The following is a 21,865-nucleotide window of genomic DNA, read 5'->3' on the forward strand; positions in this document are numbered from 1 at the left end:
CCTCTCTTATATCTGGCCATGGCTATTGGCAGTTTTGTGGGCTTGAGTGGGAGCAACATGCTGACAGTCTGAGGATGAGTTTCTTTGCTGCCAGAGTGGCTTGGTTAACATAAGATTTGGGAGCAGAGGGGGAGGCAGTGTGGGATTTTTTGTTTAAAATGAGAGGATAGACTAGATAGTGATGTTCCTTTTTTTTTTTTTCTTTACTCTTTCACAGCTCCAAATCTGTATAATATGTCCAGGCATTTCAGAATTGTTCAGCTTGTGGATGAGAGCTGTATCTTTTATAAGAGAGAGGAAATTGTTTAGGTGCAGTAAGGCTCTGTTTGTTCTCCCATACTGTCCCATACCTTGTTTCATAAGCAAGGATTCCCAGTGCTGGGATCACTGAATGCCCTGGAGAGGAATTGACAGGGCCTGCTGGTGGTCACCACAAACTGCAAATACCATGTGCCCTGCAATGGGCGTATTACCAAGACACTTCAGCTGTGTGCAGCTCCTGTGGCCCAGGGGTCCACCGTTTGTTAAACATCATATGAAATGCATTTCCCTTTATTTGAAGCATGACTGAGTGGTATCTTCCTTGGTTGCCTCCTATTTCTTGTTATTGTGGGGAACAGAGAAATATTCTTTATTCAGTCTTTGTGTAATTTTCAAATATGAAGCATAATTTGGAAGGCGTCAGTTTCCTCTTCTGTCATCTGTTTCCTTTCCAAGTTCATCTGTAGTTAAAACTGGTACCTTCTACCAGATTTATGTTCCCTGTGCTGCCTTTTATTGTTCCGCAATATCTTTGGGTAGGACAGCCAGCGCTGCATTAGTCAGATATTAGAAAAATGATGTATGTGTCTTTGGGAGGAAAAAGGATGACAAGTGAATTCTCTGCTAATTCTGAAGAGGTTAATGTGAAAGAAAATAATTAAAATCTGTTGTCTTAAGTAGACTTTTATTCAGGTTCAGAGTTGTACATTCTGAGGGCCAAGGAATTCTGGCCTATTTTTTTGCTAGTCCAGCTTCTTTTTGTGCCCACTGGAGAAAACATTTGGGCCAGTATTGAATCTTCTCAGCTTTTTTGTTACATGTTCTATCCTAGAGGCAAATCAGATACTTAAGGGGCACTACATAAATGCTGTTACTTGAAATCTAACTAGCCATTGATTTAAGACTTTTTTTTTCTTGTTATTACACAGTTTTATAAAGAATTTATCACTTCAGCATATGAATATTTACAATATGCATATGCTACATACATTTTTTCATGTAGACATAAAATAAAGGAGAGCAGTATTATCACAAGATACTGTTCTGATTAAATTATGCAAAAAAAAGAACATAACCCATTAACTACATTTATTCTATTTAGTGATTATTTTTTTTAACTCTTGTAATTCATAACTGCATTAGATAAAAGGAGATAAGTAAAAATAGACATGTAAAAGAAGATGAAATTTTTTTTTTTTTTTTCCTGTGCATGTTTGGATCTCTCTGTGAAGACATACCTTCTTTGCTGTTTATACAGCAGCATCATTGAAGTAGTAATCAAGAAAGGGCTTAACTTTGGCATCAATATTTAATTGCTTCTGGAGAACATTGCTCACATATCACTTGCTGCATTACTTTCCCAGCAACAGAATAGTTCTTTTATTTTCTGTTAGGGTACTGTGATGATGAGCCTGCAGCTCAGGGTTCTTTGTGTGCTCACTGCTCCTCAGGGCTGCATGCTTCGAGGACTGCAGAGCTCAGCTGGTGGGACCTGCTCAATCTGCCTCACCTTGTGCTGCTCCCGCATATTGCACCGGGTGTATAAAGTCTCACTTTCACTGTCAGCACCTTCTCAATGCCTCTGTCAGAGGCTGTATTCATATTTGCACTTTTTAGCTTGTCTAGTAGCTAGCTTTTTAGTATGTAGGTATTTTTGTACTTGAAAGATTCGGGATATTCCTGGAATTTAAAAATATTTTTGTTTAATTTACCCTACCATATTCACACTTTTTTTTTTTTTTAGATTTTAGATATATGTTTTTAAAGTCCCTCAAAAGCATGAAATATTTGTTATCTTCTGAAGAAAATTGAGGAAGTAGGCACATTGTTGAAATGCTGTGAATTATGTCTAATCAGATCCTGGAAGCAGAAGGGACTTTCTTATGTGGACTTCAGGATCCTTCCTTGGTCCCTCAGATACAAGTTTGACCCTCAGTGATAGAATAGGCTTGTAGGAAAAGTGGCAAGGAGAAATCTAAGCAGTGAGCAAGAGGAAAGAACTCTATTACAGAATCACAGAATGGCCTGCGTTGGAAGAGGGACCTCAAGGATGATGAATCTCCAACCCGCCTGCCACCTGCAGGGCCACCAACCTCCCCATTTAATACCAGACCAGGCTGCCCAGGGCCCCATCCAATCTGCCCTTGAACACCTCCAGGGACGGGGCTTCCACAACCTCTCTGGGCAGCCTGTTCCAGCACCTCACCACTCTATTACAATCTTCTTTGAGTCTCTTAATTCCCTATTGCGTTCTAAGTCAGCAAAATTTCAACTTTACTACCGCTAACTCTAACCATCTTCATTCATATCATCAAAAAATGACTTTATTTCAACCAAGCAAAGATTCTCATGGCTAAATATATATGGTAGGGAAGATGTATTTTGTGGTGCAACATGAAGCCCTAGCTTCAGAGGTGAAACCTCTAAGCAGAGTCAAATGATCCCACTGAGGGCATAAGGCCATATAGCACCTTGTGGGTGACTTGTCCTCGGAAAGAGCAGTCTCTTCTCCAATGTTAAAGGAGGCTGAGTTGTGCCGATGCTAAGTATACCTGTTTGATAGATATCATAAAATCATAGAATGGCTTGGGTTGGATGGGATCTTGAGGATCATCTAGTTCCAACCCTCTGTCATTGGTCATTCAGAGTTGTACACAACAGATCACTGAAAAAATTTCAATTTTAGGAAATCTGTTTTTCACGAAGAAAATATTTAGTATATGATCTTAAAAATCAGCTCTAATAAGATGAGATGATACCATGCGACTTGCCCACTGGAAAACCCCTTCCAGTCAGTGCTATAGGTGCAGAAAATTGCAAGTGATTGCAGATCTGGTGAAGGCTTTTGATTAATTAAACATGGTGAAGAGGTGTGCAGGAGTAGGGTTTCTCAATCATGGAGGCTTTGCACCACAAATTTACCAAGGAGACTTTTGTACTTGAAGATGCATTCTTAGCTCATCTGAATTTATTGCCAGGAACAGCAGAGGTGGAAGGGAAAACTCCTCTTTTTCGTTACTTTGGTTAGGCATGATTTATAAGTAGTGCATAGAGAAGGAGGATGATTCCTGCTAGCAATACAACATCGGATAATGAACTGAGCATATTTGCCTTTCAGATGGAATAGGAAACAACTTTGACTTTGACTGCATAATACAAGGAATGTGAAACTGGACTTTGCTTGGCCTGAGTAAGGAAGTACTCCATCAAGAAATATAGGTGTTTTTTTTTTTTTTACTGTGATTTTTTTATTTTTCCCTGAGGGGAAAGGAAGAGTGGTTTTTTTTAAAAAAAATCTGTCATTTCACTGGCATCTGGCTAAAAAGCTGTTAAAGCTTTGAAGATAGAGAATGGAATAATCTTTCATTGGGTGAAGAAAAGGTTTGTGTACTTACAAAGCAATGAATTCCATTAATACTGTGGAGGGTTAGTAATTTAAATTGGGCAGTATCTGAATTTAAAATATAATTTATTACAATATTTTGTCTTCTTTCTTTATAGGTTTGCTGATCCTCTGATACATTTCAGAATGCCGCTGGTAAAAAGAAACATAGACCCCAGGCATCTGTGCCACACAGCTCTGCCCCGAGGAATCAAAAATGAATTGGAATGCGTCACCAATATCTCCTTGGCAAATATAATCAGACAACTGAGTAGCTTAAGTAAGTACCTTGTCTCAATATACCTGAGCTGATACATTGTACGTTCGCAGTTTCTGTGGCTGAAATATGAATTCTTTTTTCAAATTCCTGGTAGAACATTCTGGCTGAGCCTTCAATCTGCTCCTTTCTGACTAGCAACTAGCACTGACTTCTGTGGAAGGAATTTTACAAGTAGCATATCTCAGAACTGTTGAGCTGTATATTTCTGTTACCGGTGGAAATGACAGAATATGATATTTGGTAGCTAATAAAGTTAGTAATTGTTAATTTTGGAACAATTATTGACTAAGGAATATGGCATAATGAGGAATATACCACTGTTTTTGTTTTTTTTTAATGCTCTTTGTTGTCAGGTTGATTGTGTTGTGGTCATTACAAATAAAAAGTACTAGTCTTTTAAAATTAATTCAATTAAAATTAAAACCAGAAACATAGTTGTTACACAGGATATCAAGCAGCTAAACATTTTATCTCCTTATTTGTCAACAATTTTTCCCTCACTGCATCTTTTAAAGGATTGAATTCTTCTCAAGCCCTGCAAGTCTGAGGGAGTTTTTCTGCAAAGGGTGGTTTTTGGTTTTGTTTTGTTTTCTTAAAGTTACAGCAACTTTAAAAACATGTTAGGTGTACCAGCATAGTAGTGTTTTGAATTTCCAGTACTGCAGTTGTTTTTTAATCAGTAGGACACTAGTATTTTCCAGCCTACCAACACATTAAATATTAAAATGTGCATGCATATACATCCATAATGTGAAAAGCCTTTCAGCTCCATCAATATCTTAGGACCATAGGTGATGTAGCCTAATTTGTTAATTAGATTGATTTAGTTATTGGTTTGAGGGTATACTGTAGAGTGCTGTGCTTTGGCAGCCTTTCAAAGCTGTTAGTCTCTTCAGCCTAATAGGACACTCACTGAGGACACTGAATTATGTAATTGAGACAGGAATGCTTCCAGCACATACATATGAACATTATTAATGCAGCTGCTACAACAGCAAAGAAAAAAATAGCTGTTTAAATTCCTTTCAGTGAACCAAGAACATATCAGATTGGGATTCAGTAGATGTTCACCATGCATGGTCTTAAACAACCAATCGCTTAGCTTTTCAGTTTTAAAGAACACCAACTTCCGACTCAACAGAAGGGGTGTCAGTGCTTAGCTTTTTGAAATTTGGCTGCATTTGCTGTGGTTTCTTGATCTTTACAAAGGTCATGCCTGACACTGTTTTTACAACTATTCAGAAAGAAAGTGGGGTGAAAAGAACAGTTTCAGTTGTAAGGGACCTACACAGATCATTGAGTCCAGCTGTAAGACTGCTTTGGGGCTGACCTGAAAATTGCAGTATATTAAGAGCGGTATCTGAATACCTGTTAAACAGTACCTAAAGGTAGGTACTGGGCATAAAACACTTCTCTAAGAAGCCTGTTCTAGTGTTTAACTACATTTTTGGTGTCCAGAATGAACCACTCATGACATAGCTTTGTGCCATTTCCAAGTGTCCTGTCACTAGATATAAGAGAGAAAAGATGAGCGCTTCCTTGTCCACTTTCCCTCCTCAAGAAGTTGTAGAGAGCAATGAAACCACGACACAACCTCATTTCCTTCAAGCTTAACAAACCCAGTGTTCCCAGCTGCTCTTCATAAGAAGCAGTACTGCAGCAGAATGAACTTGAGGAATAAAATTAAATCCACATGTATTGCATTGTTAAGGATAGCACTTTCAAGGGAATGTAACAGTAATTATGTAAACTTCTTTTTTTTCTAAGAGGAGCGTGTGTCTACATGAAGTGTGCATACATAGTGGTGAGCCCTAAATTAGCTGTTCACACCTGGGAGGGGTTCCTTTTGTGACCTTGTGGCTCAGTAGTGGTCAAAAATACATGGAATGCTGGAGATAGCAAGAAATGCAAAAGAGGAGGGAAAAGGTACTAGTTTACAGAAGCAAGACCAGTGCAGGTCATTCTGATTATTATTTTTTTTAATACATAAAACTGATGAGCATGAGCTGTAATTCAGCTTCTTGTTCTTCTTTTGAAATAGCATCATGTGCTTATAGTTTTTTTTTTATGGCCAGTATGTATACTGACTGAATTATTGAATTATTAATGTTCCTTTTTGCAGTTTAATACAATCAACTGATTCAGTTTTTCGAAGCGTAAGTTTTTGTTTTATATTGTGTGTGTCTTCAATAAAAACATTTTAACTCTATAGTTAAATAGAAACCGTTCGGCAGAATTAACGTTATTTCTCAGCCACATTAAGAATTGCTCTACAAAAACAGATGTCATGTTATAAAGGTATGAGTACTTCTGAAAATATGTTAATCCAGAATTCTTTTAGTTTTTCTGACTGTTTGGGCTAGTAGTACTATGGATTCAAAAAGATTTGAGAGTCCTTCTGGCTTAGGAACATTGTCTCTTACTTGCTTTAATCCAAATAACCAGTCTGTACTTTGTTTTTCACTGTTATTGGTATTCAGGGAGGCCTGCTGACATGCAGGTAAATTCTAGTAGCCATCTGAGTCGTAGCCAGTGACATAGTTTTGTAGCAATGCCTTGGCAACCAGCTTCTCTGCAGTCCTTTCCATCTTGTTTTCTGTTGTTGACAAAGCTAGATTTCTCTCTGAGAGCTGAAACGCTGTGTTCTGTAGAGCCTCATCTTCTTTAAACTAAAGCTGCTTTTGCTTTTCACAGTAAAGTTTTGCAAATGGAAATGAATGTTCTTTAATCTGATTGGCAGTTTTTCATTTCTGCCTCTAAGATTTTTCTGTTACTGACCTTCAAACAGGATTAATCTTCTGCCATTAGACTCTCAGAACAAAGCATTATTAACCTTTCTTCTGATATGATTTGGACAAATAGCACTATGATGAAATCAGAGATTTCAGTGCTTATATGATATAGAAAAACAGTATTTAGAAAAGCCAAGTGTATAATTTCGTCATTTATGCAGTTTAGTCTCCATTCCTAGAGATGTTCACAATAACTCAACTGAATTAATCCAGCAGGTGGATCTCATTAGACCTACTTTTCTGCTTAGTGCCGGTGAGGCCTCATTTGGAGTTCTGCATCCAGATGTAGAGTTCTCAGTACAGGAGAGACATAGACATGTTGGAGTGCATCCAGAGGAGGGCCGCACAAATGATTCATGGAATTGAATGCCTCTACTAAGAGGGCAGGCTGAGAGAGCTATGGCTGTTCAGCATGGAGAAGAGAAGGCTGCAAGGTTACCTGATAGCGGCCTTTCAGGATCTAAAGGGGAGCTACAGGAAAGAAGGGGGACAGAATCTTTAGCAGGGTCTGTGGTGACAGAACAAGGGGAAATGGCTTCAAGCTCAAAGGGGGTGGATTTAGGTTGAATAAATGGAAAAAATATTTTATGGTGAGGGTGGTGAGGCATTGGAACAGATTACCTGGAGATGTGGTTGAAGCCCCATCACTGGGGCTTCACTTTCAAGGTGAGGCTGGATCAGGCCCTGGGAAACCTGATCTAGCTATGGTGCCCTCATTCATAGCGGATGGCCTTCAGAGGTCCTTTCTAACTCTAAGGATTCTGTTATTCTATTTTGAGCAGTGTGTGGGATCAGCTGACATTCAGAGGTCCCTTTCAGCCTCAACCATTCCATAGTTTTGGATGCTATTTGCAAGTAGAGCATGCCTGCAAAAACAATTCCTGTAAAATGACTGGAGTTCTGTGAGGTTGTTTTTTGTTTTAATATAAAATTAAAAGAGCTTTACATCAGTATGTGCCAGCTGCTGCGCATCTCTGTGCAAATTCTTAATCCTTTCATAGTTTGTTAGTTGTATTGCTTTTAATTGTTCAAGTTGAGAAAACTTTTGACCTTAAAAAAAAAAAAGTAGAAATGAATGAACATAAATAATTGTATCTTCTTTGAGTGATAAGCCCTGCCTTTCTCCCTGGAGCATAAAAACACATCAGTCTGCCTTGATCCTATAGTCAAGATTGCCAGCAGGTAATTTTTTTTTTCTCCTGTCTGTTCCCAGCTTTCTCTAACTTCATAAAAAGATCTGTCTTCTGACAGCTTTTCTGAGTGCTGTGGCAACAGAAACTCTCTGGACAGCAGCAGTAGCTGTCTGTTTCCTATCTGTTCCTTCCTGTATTTCTTGCTTTCTGATCATATCTGTTTTAGATAAATGCTTACCTACTTTTTTAGCAATATTGCAGATGTGTTAGGACTCCAGTACTGCCTGTGTTGATGTATGTCAGCCTATCATGTGTGAAGCACAACTGATATCGCTGTGCAGCTGTGCTGTTGTTAGAAGATGGATAAATCTCTTGTGTGGATGCAACTTTCTTGTTCCATTTGCAACTACCAGCCAATCTTGTTTTTCCTTTTATACAGCTGTTCTCTGCAGACAAAATGTCTGTATCACATAAGGAACATAACTGATAGTGTGTTCCCAGTCTGACACTCCCATATGGGGAGTGAAGTGTTTCTCATTTTGAGTATTTTATGTGTTCACATTATGGATATTTATATTGCAGGCATTCGGACTGGAGCTTCTATTCAGTCATAGCAAGCTGTCAGTTACCTTTTAATCTTCTACATGTGTATAAAGAAAGAGGATGCTGCTTAACACTGTTTGCTAAGTTGGAGTGCACTTTATGTTAGTGAAAACGGTTTTCAATTAATGTTGTACTTCAGTAGCCTTTCCCCTCTTCCTATCTTTTCTTTTTATTGTTTCCAAGTTTTACCATGTTGTCCTAATCAGTTATTTCTTTTTCTTGCCCCTTTTCATAAATTTCTTAGAGTAAAATGCTTAATTTGAACATGTTCTTTCTCCCCCATTTCTTTCTCTGCTCAGATTCTGACCTGCTCCAAAATTGGCCTTTGCTTGTGTTTGATACTTTTGATACCCTGGTTAAGTTGTCTGATAAATGCCTGTAAGATATTATTCTTGGTCCAGATTTGCTGGCTACAGGAACCTGATTGTCTCTTCATAATCAGACTGTCCCATTACAGTCCTTACAGTAAGTCCTTGTGGACTGCTTTTACATCTTCATAATGATAGATCCCTAATTAGCAGAGATGAAATATATGTAGTATGTGGTTTTCCAGACCGTGCTCATTCACAGCCACTGAAGTTTTCAAGGAGCTACTAACAATCTAATCTCCAAGCTAGGAAGGCAGTTCAGTCTGTTAACTTCCATGCTGTCTCCTAGGCAAGGTTGGATGAGGCCCTGGTCCTAGTGCATGATTTGGTGGTTGCAACCCTGCCTGTGGCAGGGGAGATGCATCTAGAGGATCTTTGGAGGTCCCTTCTGACTCAAACCATTCTATGATTCTGTGACTTCTAGCCACTGAGCTGAGATTGAAATGATCCTGATGAGAGGCAAGCCAAGAAAACTCGAATACTCCTTGCTTTTTGCTAAAGCGTTTAATTAAAGGAAATTAATGGAGTGAAGATCTGAAGTTGAATTAACAGCCAATGAATATATTACATTATGTGTCAGAATTAATGGAGGAAGAAAAAATACATTAATAGAGAGAACAACTTTCTTCTTCTGCTACATAAAGGGACCCTGATTATAAATGCTATGGCTTATGTAGTAATTAATTATCCTGAAAGACTATTTTCTATACTAAATTGTGTAAGAAGGAACTGTTCAGTACCTAGTGATATAATTCTGCATAGTGTGAAATATTGGGAACGGATAGAGAAGTAAGACATGGGTTTTTACTTCTGTTCTTGTTCTGTGCTTCTCTTGTTACAAAACTCACTAGACAAAAACATTGCTTACTGTGAGAATGGAATTGAAAGAAAAGAAATCAAGGGATAATAGCATGTAAGTGGGTAACAGACTGAATTCTGAGCTTATTCTTTCTGATATTTTATGAATTTCTACATCCTTTTCAAAAATCAAACACTCGGCTTGGGGTTTACTAGTAATCTTCTTGTATTTGCAATTATGGTGATGTGTTATGGTATTGAGCACTTAAAGTGCACAATTTATTTATTTAGTCAGATATCTACTTAAAAGTTAGACCGTGGTTCCTGAAGGCTGCTTGTATCGTAATGCATCTGAGGGATGCTGTTTCAGGTCTAGGTGCAGTTGAAGGGCTTAGGATGTCTTTACTATCCTTTTGCATTTCTGAAGAAAAGAAGTGGCTTCTTCCACAACCCCTGCATAAGGATTCACGTCTCTCTCTTTTCTGACAGCCTGTAACTCCATCTGAAGGTAACTGATCTAGTGTTGTAAAATGATTAATTAAAACACCCTTTCCATAAACTTTACTAATGGACACCACAAAGTATACACTAATTCAGGTGAATTTAAGGACTGGAATTTTGAGTGAGACTGCTAATTTATACCCTGATACAACAGTGTACTTAGGTGGTTCCATAGGAATTTGTATAACACCGTCTATTACTTAAACTAATCCAAGCAAATAGAGGTGTTTAATTAACTTGAAATATGTTTCAAAACATTACGTGGAGACTCGAGTTGATTTCAGTTCATCTGATACATCCTCCAGTCTTAAGAACCAGACAAAACCAGTGTTTTTTATACCATGGTATCCCTTCTTGCTACTGTACTGGCTTTGTAGAGATTATTCATCTGTGCAGAAAAGCCAGTTCTGGACAAAGGTTTAAGCAATTATAGGGGAAAACCAGGAGAAGAATGGTGAAAGATGAGAACTGTAAAACTGGTCCATAGCCTTTTCAGATTTTATAATCCATTGTATACTTACTGCCATAGTGATGAATAGGAGTTGATGATGCATGTTTTGGTAAGTTTAATTTAAAAGAATGAGGAAGGCAGTATTGTTACTTTTATTCTATTACAGTTAGTAGCTACTCACTAGTATGCAATTTTCAGCTTGTAAGTCTGTTCTAAATGTCAGGAAAAGAACTGTCCAAAAAAGGCGATCAAAACATGTACACCTTCTTGGAGAGCAGAAGGACTATGTGTCACTTGCAGGACATTTTATTTCTCTGTCACAAAAATGGACACTGACACCAGAGGGAGCTGCATTCTGGTGTTGCTTTCTTACTGCAGGTTATTACTGAGCCAATTATTGCAAGAGAAGTTGCAAAAAAATTAAGGTGTTATAATACATTCCCAAATTAAAGATTAATTGTGGTATATCCTCTTATTTAAGTGTGCTGTCTTAATGAATGGCAAAGTGATAGACTGAGAACAACAGTAAGTAGCATTTGCGGCAATGTGACTTGCCTTTTCAAAATCACAAATCTAAGCATACTTCTGATCAATAAACTAAGTTTTACAAATACAATAAAAATAAGCTTTTCACAGATGCTGAAATAATTTATTTACAGAAATCTGTTGTAATTTAATAGCCAAACAAATCACTGTTTTTTTTTTAATCTGGTATTATGTATCCAGCTGTGACCAAGACCTCAAGGCATTATTATTTTAATTGTCATAGTCATCTGTCATTCTCTTTATTGTACTGCATGAAATATGAGTAGTGCTTTTGAGCAAACAGTCCCATAATGGTGTAAGTGTTCTGTCTGTTAACAATACTTTGGTAGTACTAATTTTATGAAATTGAATTAGTTTTGATTTCTTGTTATTCTAACCTGTCATCTATAAGTTAAGTGGCATTTGAGCAACTTTTTTTGTTATTGTTAAATACTGGATATCCTACTGTTGGGTTTGAAACAGTGGGTGTTTTTTTTTTGTTTTTTTTTTTTTTTTGTGGGTTTTTGTCATGTTTTGTCATTGTTATGACTTGTAATCATATCTTTTGTAAACCATTTGAAATTGAAGATACATTCAAATGGAGTACACAAAAAAGAACAGTAAAAGAAATACTGTATTAAAAGTGTTATATATGTACTATACATAGTACTCTTTCAAAAAGGAAGTTATACATTTCTCTGGAAGCAAACATTGTTTTGCTTAGAACATTTAGTTCCGTATGCTTCAAGGTTTAAAAAAAAATAATAAATTGGCAACAGGATTGTAGGTAGAGACGTTATGGTTGCATACCACTTCAAATGTGACAGGTTGCTTTTAATGTATTTTCCATTTGAGAATTAATGTTCATAAGCATAGGCAATTATTCTGTGCAGTATGTTTATATTTGTGTGCAACATTATAAAAAGATTTTGAGACATATTATTTGGAATTGGAGCTCATTAATGAGAGATGAATTGTAAGCCTGATGAAATGATGCAGATAAACTAGCCTTAAAATACATCTGTAAAAAGTAAGTCAATGAATTTTAGAGCTTGCAATTTACTTTTTATTTCATACATGAAATTTAATAGTTGATATTAATATGTATGTCTATGAATATTACATGAGTTGTCTAATTAAGTTGAATAATTGGATATATCTGAATATATTATCAAGAATAGATTAAACCTGCTTATAGTAAATTTATATTAAAAAATTTAGTATTCCTGCTCATTTTTAAGTAATTTCTCTTGCTTTAGATACAGGTTAAAGAGCTTAAGCTTTTCAGAGTTTCAAGACGTATATAAGAAAGTCTTGTGCTAAGCGAGTTGCTAGCTAAACAGACTTATTGTTAACTTTCCATTTCTTTTAATGTGGTGTAGAACTTCAAGAAATATGGTTCCCAGAATGGCTGTGCCTTTGATTTCTTCTTACTGTGTCTAGTAACAGATGCCTCAAGAATTGTAAGAACAAGATAAGAATGTGTGATACTTTTTTCATAGAATCACCAAAGTTGGAAAAGACCTCCAAGATTATCCAGTCCAACCATCCACCTACCGCCAATATTTCCCCACTAAAACCATGTCCCTCAGTACATCATCTGAAAGTTTCTTGAACACCTCCAGGGATGGTGACTCAACCATCTCCCAGGCAGCTTGTTATGGCGCCTGACTGCTGGAAGAAGAAGAAGAAATTTTAAGAAATTGGAGAAGAAATTTTTCCTAACATCAAATCTTAATATCCCCGACAGGGGAGATGGGGAACTTGGGCTATAAAGTCTCCTGAGCCTCCTCTTCTCCAGACTAAACAATCCTATTTCCCTCAGCTGCTCTTCATATGAGTTCTGCAGAGTTCTGCAGAACTCTCACTGCTTTGTTGTCCTTCTCTGAACATGCTCCAGGGCCTCAATGTCTTCCTTGCAGTGAGGGGCCCAAAACTGAACACAGTGCTCGAGGTGTGGCCTTACCAGTGCTGAGAGTACAGAGAGATGATCACTTCCCTACTCCTGCTGGCAATGCTATTTCTGATACAAGCCAGTATACCATTGGCCTTCTTAGCTACTTGGGCACGCTGCTGGCTCATGTTCATCTGAGTGTTGACTACCATCTCCAGATCCATTTCTTCTGCACAGTCTCCCAGTCATCCTACCCTAAGCCCATAGCATTGCTTGGGATTATCATGGCCAAAGTGCAGGACCTGGCACTTGGTCCAGAACTTCATCCCACTGGCCTCAGCCCCCAGTGATCCAGCCAGTCCAGATCCCTCTGAAAGACCTTCCTACCCCCTGGCAGACTTCCAGCCAACTTGGTGTCATCTACAAACTTACTGAGGGTGCACTCAGTGCCCTCATCCAGGTCATCAACAAAAATACTGAACAGGACAGGCCCCAGTACCGACCCCATTGGGGGCACCACTCCTGACCAGTCATCAGCTGTGTTTTACTCCATTCACCACCAGCCCTCAGTCCAGTCCTGTACCCAGCAGAGTGTACCTGCCCAAGTTGTGGGCTGCCAGCTTCTCCAGAAGAATACTGTTGAAGGCAGTGTCAAAGGCTTTGCTGAAATCTAGGTGGACTGTGTCAATAGTTTTTCCCTCATCCTCCTCCAGGTAGGTCTTCTTCTAGAAGAAGATCAGATTGATAAAAAGCAGGACCTGACTTTCGTGAACCTATGCTACCCGGGCCTGATCCTCTAGTTGTCCCACACATGCTATGTGATATCACTCAGGGTGATCTGCTCCATAACCTTTTCTGGCACAGAGATCAGACTGATGCACCTGTAGTTCCCTGGATCCTTCTTACAGCCCTTCTAGATGGGAGTCACGTTGGCAGGCCTCCAATCCTCTGGGACCTCTCTGGTTGATCAGGAATGCAAATAGATGGTGGAAGGTGGCTTGGCAGTCACCTCTGACTGTTCCCTCAACTCTCTTAGATGGACTGCATCTGAATCTTTGGACTTATGACAGTCCAGGTAGAGTAGTAGTAGGTATCTTAATTTTTTCCACCTGAATCGAGGGTGGTTTATTCTGCTTCCCATCCCGGACTTCCAGGTGAGGGGGTAGAGTACCCCAAGGATAATTGGTCAGAGTTTTAAAGGCAGATGTAAAGAAGGCATTGAGAACTTCAGCCTTTTCCTTATCCTCACTGGTCACGTTCCCCATTTTCTACTATTCTCTTAGCCTTCAACTGCTTCCAGTTTGAAAACCTCTTCAACTAGCTGGGGTTTCTATGCATTTGCTGATGATTGGTGGGTTTCTTTTCCATAAGCTAGTGCTGTTGGAAAGCTTTGGTCTCTCCTGATTCAGGTCATTTATGAATATCTAAAATAGCATAGATCCCAGTACAGAAGGCAATGAAACCTCCCCTTTCGTACCTGTGAAGACCAGTTTATTCCCACCCTCTGTTCTATACCATTTCAGGGATTACTTATCCTTGCTGTGGCTCTACTTTTTACATTCTGGCTCAGTTTTTTGAAAAGCTTTGCTTAGGGACTTTCTAACTCTTGGAACTAATCTAGGTCATTGCACTCTATCCTCATGCTTGTGAACCTGATGAGGTTTCCCTTTATAAAAGCCGTGTTGACTCTTCTCTAACAAGTCATCCAGGTGGCTACAATTCAGTTTTTATAATAATTTGTACTAATTTGCCTGAATGTCAGGCTTACAGGCCTGAAGTTTTCAAGATATACTCAATGACAAAAATTTGAAACTTAGTATTGTGCTTGCCACCTTCCAGTGTGTATTATGGAGATTTTACAAATTGTTACTGATTCTGTACTCTTTGTTTTGTTAATTTATTTCGTTGATTTGTATACAGTCACTTCAGTTGCTTTGACAGGTCTCCCACAAAGAAGAGTTTTGGTGTGAGGATGTCTCTAGTTCATTGCCACACTACTGGAAGGTGTTAATTCAGCTTGCTTGCAGTGATCTTGTCTTCTCTGAGTATTCCTTTTATATCTTTGTTATCAGCTGACTCTACAGATTCCTTTTCAGGCTTTCTTATTCTTCATATGTTTGAAGGAATATTTGCTAGTAGCTTGATAGTTGCTCCTTGGATTAATTTTCATATAAATTATAAATCCCCCTTTTATAATCTGTTGTATTTATAGTTGTGCTTTTTTTCTCCTATTACTTAAGTATTAATAAATGATATGCACTAGCCTCGTGCTGACCACGTGCCATCCATGTGGTATCCTTATATAGTTGACACACCACCTGTGGCAATTTAACTTTTCCTCCTTATGTCTTTGTGTATTCATTTTTATTTATTCATCTAGACCTATTGTGCAGTGAAGGCAAAGATTTCATAAAAATATTTTCCTCAAACCAGGGAGCATTAGAAGCACTCTGTGAGGCACTCCGTCTGCACAAGAAAAATAATTACTGAGCCTTTTTCTCAGACTTGAATCTCCTTGTCTGCTGGACTAAATGTGTGATGTCCATTGAACTGAATGAAAGAAATTCTTCTTCTTTTACTTCAGTGTAAAGTAATCAGTTACTAGAATTTTGACCTGCCAAAGTATAATATATTATTTTAATGTGCGTTTTTTAATACATTGTTTCTAATGAACTTAGTTGTAGACATCTGATGTTTCATTTTTGAAAGGTCTTTTGAACCGCGGGAGAGGGAGCTGTGCTTTAAGAAGTGTTGAGATTGATTTCACATGGAAAGTTCAGTTAATGCTTATACAGAAGCAGCTTTAGATGCTGTAAATCATCCTTTTATACAAATCCAAGAAACAAATTGGTCTAGTTCCTTGGATATCTGCATAGTTCAGTCAGTTTAAACCAGCTGAATGTCTCTCTTGTAATGTATTAAATAATTCATTTATCATAAATAAATTAGAAATTACTATTTAACTTTTATTTACGTTTTTGAAGCATTCTGAACTAGCTTAGTAAGTATAGACTGTTGCAACTGATAATCATGCACCTTAAATTTACTTATTCAGTAATGATTAGAAATCTTTCTAAAGGCAAGCTCATTTTGTTTAGTATACTTGCTTATCTTTTTTTTCCTTTCCTGTTTTAGGTAAATATGCTGAAGATATATTTGGTGAACTTTTCAATGAAGCACACAGTTTCTCATTTAGAGTCAACTCCTTACAAGAACGTGTAGATCGCCTATCTGTCAGTGTTACACAACTTGATCCAAAGGAAGAGGAATGTAAGTTAAGACCTGTGTTAAAGACTTCTTATTTTGTCACTCAAACATCACCAATATGGATGGTGATTATTTCATGAAATTCATTCCATAAAATGAAAATAATAATAGTTTAAATTACATTTATAAGAACAGAGCAAAATATGACAGTGAGGATCATTTGAAACTTTAATACTATTGTGATTCATATTAATAGTATTACTTTGTAACATCATGGGAATTCCTGGGAGTACAGCTTCATTTTATATTTTTAACCTTGCTAATGATTGCCATGGTATATAACTGTTTATTCAGGTAGGGTTTTTGCATTTAACTTGCTAGCATCTTAGATTGTGTATGAAGTTATACTCCTATAGCTCCATTTACAATGGATGAATTATTCCCTTGAATTCTTCCTAAATTGCTTTAAGTAGTGTAGAGATTGGTGGCTCTGAGAAGACAAGTTACTTCTGACACTCAATAGGATGTGGCTTGTGCTTACAAAATAGAAATTTTATTGGATTTAAATAGTATGTGAGCTTTGTGATGACCATAAGAATATTGATTAGCTAATATGCAAATATGGAACTTTTTTTGCCTTTCTGGATATCTTTTATTACAGGTGGAATAATGGAAGATCCTGTAACCCCAGTTTTAAGGGTATTCTAGACCATGTGGTTAAGATGTGGAAAATAGAGCAACATCTGGTCATGAAAAATAATTTCAGATGGATTGTGAGATCCAGTTATAAAATGTAGAAAGATGTTTCAGTTCTGAATGTTTAGGTATGATAGTGATGTGTAATTCAGGAAAAATGAAGTGTCAAACCAGTAACGTGGTCTTTGGCTGTGTTCTTTTACCTATGTTGAAATTTCAGTATTAACAAAAATCAAATTAAGGAAATTTAGATTCTGTACCTTGCGTGACAGTTATTTTAGAGCAGCTTTCAAAAGACAGCTGTTAACAGCTAGTAGCAGATTTTCCACAAAACCATGACTTGCCTAGGGGAATTCTTACATAAAGGGGATTTTCCAAGTCTCTTGACAGCTGAGCATTAATCATACATACTTGTTTTTCCAATAAAATGCCATATTTACTATGATTGGATAATGGCAAAAATCCTTTTTGTGTACAGTAATAGATTGTCAGCAATTGTAATCTTTTAATGGCTATAACACACCAGATTGTTAATTTCACTTCCACGTTTACCCTGGACAACCTAGTTTCTGTTATAATCAGAGTAGGATTTACATTGATGTAACTGGTCTGGTATGGCAACCATTCACATTCCTCGAAAATTTGGAGATCATACAGTTAAAGTGTCTTAAAGATGTCACAGGACAGCAAGATGGAAATTTGTACTTTCCAGTAAGTGGCCTTTGACAAGTTTGGTTGTAGGTTTCATTACTAAATATTCATACCTATTTGATGCTAGAGAATCGCCAGAGATATTTTTAAAGACAATATATCCCTGATGTACTGGTAATAACTTTTCAAAGTACTGCATATATTGTAAGATGTATTTATTAAAGTGTATATATAAGAAAAGGGACAGACGTTGCAATTAAAGAAAACAGGGCTGCAGAGAAGTCTACTTGATCCAGTCCAGAGTGAATAAATGTGACTTGAATCTGATACCCTGGATTTGTCTCTTGGTGATTCTGTGATTCTGTGATTCTGTGATTCTGTGAGTGACAGCTCATGCATCAGAAGAACACATGCAATCCTCAGTGTCAGGAGCTATTAAATGACTGCTTTTATTAACCTAAGAAGTCCTTGAGCCATATCTAGTCTCCCTTATTCACAAATGTCTGCCCTGGATGAGGAACAGATGAGAGTAAAGAAGATGAGTAGAAAACAGTGTATTTTCTCAAAAACCAGGGATCAGGATACCTTTTCACTTTCAGTGCCCTCTTTTGAGCTTGAAATTTACAAGTTTATCACAAATGATCTTGTGTTAGCCCTGGCCTGTGCTGAAATAACTGGAGAAAGGTAATGCTTAAAGATTTGGGGAAGGCATTTGAATTTATCTCGCATTTTCCTTACTCTCTATGCAAGAATTAAGCAATTTTCAGTATTTCTGTTCAGCTAACAGCATGTGCAAAATGGGCTATACTTACAAAATGAGTCTCATTTGATAGTTCTTTGCCAGCAGGCAGTAATAAAAGATGTAATGGGTTCCTTTGGGCCCAGTGCTATTACACAAGAGGAAAATAAAAAGATTCATTTAAAGCTAAGCAGCATGAACAAGACCAGCCCAAGTCAGATTCACTGAAAAAGGTGCAGATACTTGACAGGTGTTTCTGATAGAGAAGATATAGATTTTTCTGATAGGAAAAAAGCTCTGCATGTTTAAATAGTCTGTGCGTTTTCTCATTGTTTTCAGTTAATTTAATATCTCTGTAAAGAATAAAATCAAATGAAAGTAAGATTAGAATTGTATCCTGAAGAAACTGACTCTTTGCACACAACCCTGTCACAGAAAAGCAGTGAAATAAGTGTGGTCTGTATGGACATACAGAAATTGGAGACTAGGTTAACTTCCAGATCAGTGTAGTCAGCCCACTGTGAGATTCAGAGCAAAGGATACAGTAAATCCCATTTAAAGAGGCAGCTCATTTAGGATCTCCAGCCTCCTGAAGAGGAATTTGGTGAATTGTTCTAAACTCATATTTCTATACATGGAACACATGAAATTCATCCAAGACATTACATTCATGTAATGTTTTAACGTGAAGAATAATAGTGCTGTAAATTGATTCATAATTTTGACCAAAGTCAAGGACTGTTAAATAACATTGCACAGTTGCTCCCTTTCCTAGGAACTTCGCTGTGCAACTCAGTGTTGGATTTGAGCACGTGTCCCTCTGATGGCTGAGTTCCAGCTGCTTTCTTTTTCTTCCTTTTTTTCTTCCAGTTCTTAGTCCTCAATTCATTTTGTGTGTTATTTTGTAAGTAAATCAATTTTAAATTAGTGTGTCCAAAGCTCAATAGCTCAGTGTCAAAGCCATGATTTCGCATAATTTGTGGGTGTTTTTTTGTATATAAAGAGGGATCTGGACAGAATGTCATTTGTTAAATAATGTAAGGGTTTTGTTGAGACCCACCAGCAGATTCATTGCTTGATGCAGCTGGCTGATTGTGTTCTCTCACGTGCTGCCCTGGGCTTCCTAGTGCTGTGTGCTGCATTTAAAGCAACTTCTGAGTCCTCTTAAAATGATTGCTATAGTATTTGTCTTCTCTTTATTTATTTGTAATAGTTAAGTTACACAAACTCCCTATCCAAAGATGACTTAATCTGCTGCTGTTTTTAAGAATATTAGAGAATATTGGCATTGCTCATCTTGGGGGTAAACCCAAAAGTGAGCACGATCTGTTCTGGAGAGGTGATCTCTCTGCTTAGCAAGTATTAGATCTGTGGTGAGTGGTCAGAATGAGAAACCTGGTAAGTGTTTAACTAAAGCGTGAGGATCTCAACTTTTAAGGCCACCAAGATGCTGTTTTTTGTTGTTGTTTTTTTTGTACATGGCAGTAAACACAAGTGGTGTAACACACTGACTTTTTGAGAAATGTAGGTATATGAAATTTAAGATCACAGGCCATACAAAGACTACGGTGCTAATTAGATGTTAGGCAACTAGAAGTTTAATTTTATTGGCATCAAGTTAAATCCCTGAATCACTTCCAATTCTTTCTTCAGCATCCTATGTCTTCCCTCACCTGAATTCACGTGTACAATTTGTTTGCTCTCTTGCTGTGCTAATTTGTCACTTGACCAAAGCTAAATGGCCATATGACCAGCAATGTTTCTGTGTTTTTCTCACCCCGGTGGGAAGCCACATGCATGTTGCTGCTGTTCCTCAGCCAGCTGGCAAGCTACATGAATGGCTTTGTAAGCCAAACTGTACACAGCCCAGAGTTATATGCTGTGTTTTTAACATGCAATTTAGGCAATCATTTTTTTCTGTAGGCTAGTTATATCAGTGTCATAATTCTCAGTATTTTGTGTTCTGTGTCCTTGCATTTCCTTCATAATGTAATAATATATTCAGTTGTGTTGAATGATTGCATTGAATACTGTTCATTGAATATCAATGCAGGGAATGCTTTCGGCCTCCTGAAATTCAGTTTTCTCTTAAGACCTTTGCACATTAGTCTGGTTTTAGAGAGAAAGTAATCTGCACACACTAGGTAGAGATTGATTATCCTCCGGTGTGATGTTCCCTTGTACATGATTACAAAAATTGGAAATTAAAACAACAAAATGCAGGTTATGAATTTGACCAACTGTATTTGCTCACTTGAGATTAAATAGGGAATGTGAATAGTTTATAGGGTAATATATATCTCAGGAATATGGTGCTGCATACCTCATGCGCATTTTAATATTAAAACAACTGTCTTTATGGCAATGTTCTTTTTTTATTACTTTCAGAACATATGCGGGTTCTAAGAAATACAGCAATTTATTTCTTTTAACTGACATAGTTTCCAATAAAAGAATAGTTAAAGACCTGTGGAATTGTCAAGCAACTCTGAACACGTACATTTGGTGAAATTTGTAAGACCAACAACCTAAAGGAGAAGCAGCTGAAGTATAAAAGAATCTAAAAATGGCATTTTAGACTAGGCAAACCCCAGTCTTTTATTTTAAGCGTGAACTTTTGGCAGCAAATAACAGTGCATACTTCATGACAGGTACAAAATATATGTTGTTATTTGTGAGTATAAAAGTACCTGAAGAAACACAACCTCCTAGCTGATATCCATGCATTATAGTACTTCTTTCATGTAGCATGTAAAAAGGCTTCTGAGCAGCTAATTAAAGGTATTAAAACAATAAAAAAATACAGTAACAAAATGGAATCTAAGGATAAACAGGAGCAAACTGTTCCAGCACATATAACCTTGCCAACTGCAATGAACCTCAAACAGCAAACTGAAAATCAAATAAAACCTATCTTTAGCCTCACAAAGAATACTGCCAATATGCTTAGGTAAGAAGAAAGAACATGTCAGGAATTGTAAGCTTGCTGGAAAAAATCCTGCCCCTTTTTTGATCATAGAGTAGAACCTCATCTCTGTCTGTGTATATGTACATACACTTCTATGTGTTACAGGAAAGAAGAGTAAAAGCAGCTTTCAGCTTAAACCAGTGTGATCTTAGAAAACAATTGCCAAAGGCCTTCATGATTTTCTCTAAAGCAGTGAGACAGGGAAGGCGTTCTCTCATCTTGAGTACGCAGGCACTACGGTCAGCATAAATGTGTTAGTATGTATGTATAAAATTTTGTGGGTTTTTTTTTTTTTAATAATATCTGAATGGATGAACAAAGCTGCTGATTTATTTAGTGAAGGTTTGACACAGGCTGCAAAATCCGTTTTGAGAAATGCCAGGGGCTTCACAAGTATAGTAATTGACCATCAGGGAGGAAGGCTAAGATGGACTGAGAAGGTACACTGTTCCAGAAATGGAAGGTGCGAGTTTCACTGGTCACAGTCACTTCCCCATTATTTTTTATCTAAATTTTAATGATTGTGAAATAGAAAAAGATGAAGAGGCTTTAACAACAGTAAGTCAGTGTGTTTCAAATCACTGTTTAATCTATTGAATTCACCTAGTGTTATTTT

The 21,865-nt window shown here is 37.4% G+C and overlaps 1 protein-coding gene across 1 annotated transcript in view; it reads left to right on the forward strand.

Annotated features, from left to right (window-relative positions):
• Positions 1-268: 268 nt before the first annotated feature.
• WASF1 (WASP family member 1) overlaps positions 269-21,865 on the forward strand; it is a gene marked incomplete at both ends in the record, with an annotated part of 30,238 nt that continues 8,641 nt past the window's right edge. Inside the window, 3 exons of the mRNA XM_079550127.1 lie at positions 269-309; positions 3,763-3,923; positions 16,124-16,258. Of these exons, the coding sequence (XP_079406253.1) occupies positions 269-309; positions 3,763-3,923; positions 16,124-16,258 (337 nt within the window). The remainder of the gene's footprint in view (positions 310-3,762; positions 3,924-16,123; positions 16,259-21,865) is intronic.

The sequence above is a fragment of the Tetrao urogallus genome (genome assembly GCF_951394365.1).
Source record: "Tetrao urogallus genome assembly, chromosome: 2".
In the NCBI taxonomy this organism is placed as follows: domain Eukaryota; kingdom Metazoa; phylum Chordata; class Aves; order Galliformes; family Phasianidae; genus Tetrao; species Tetrao urogallus.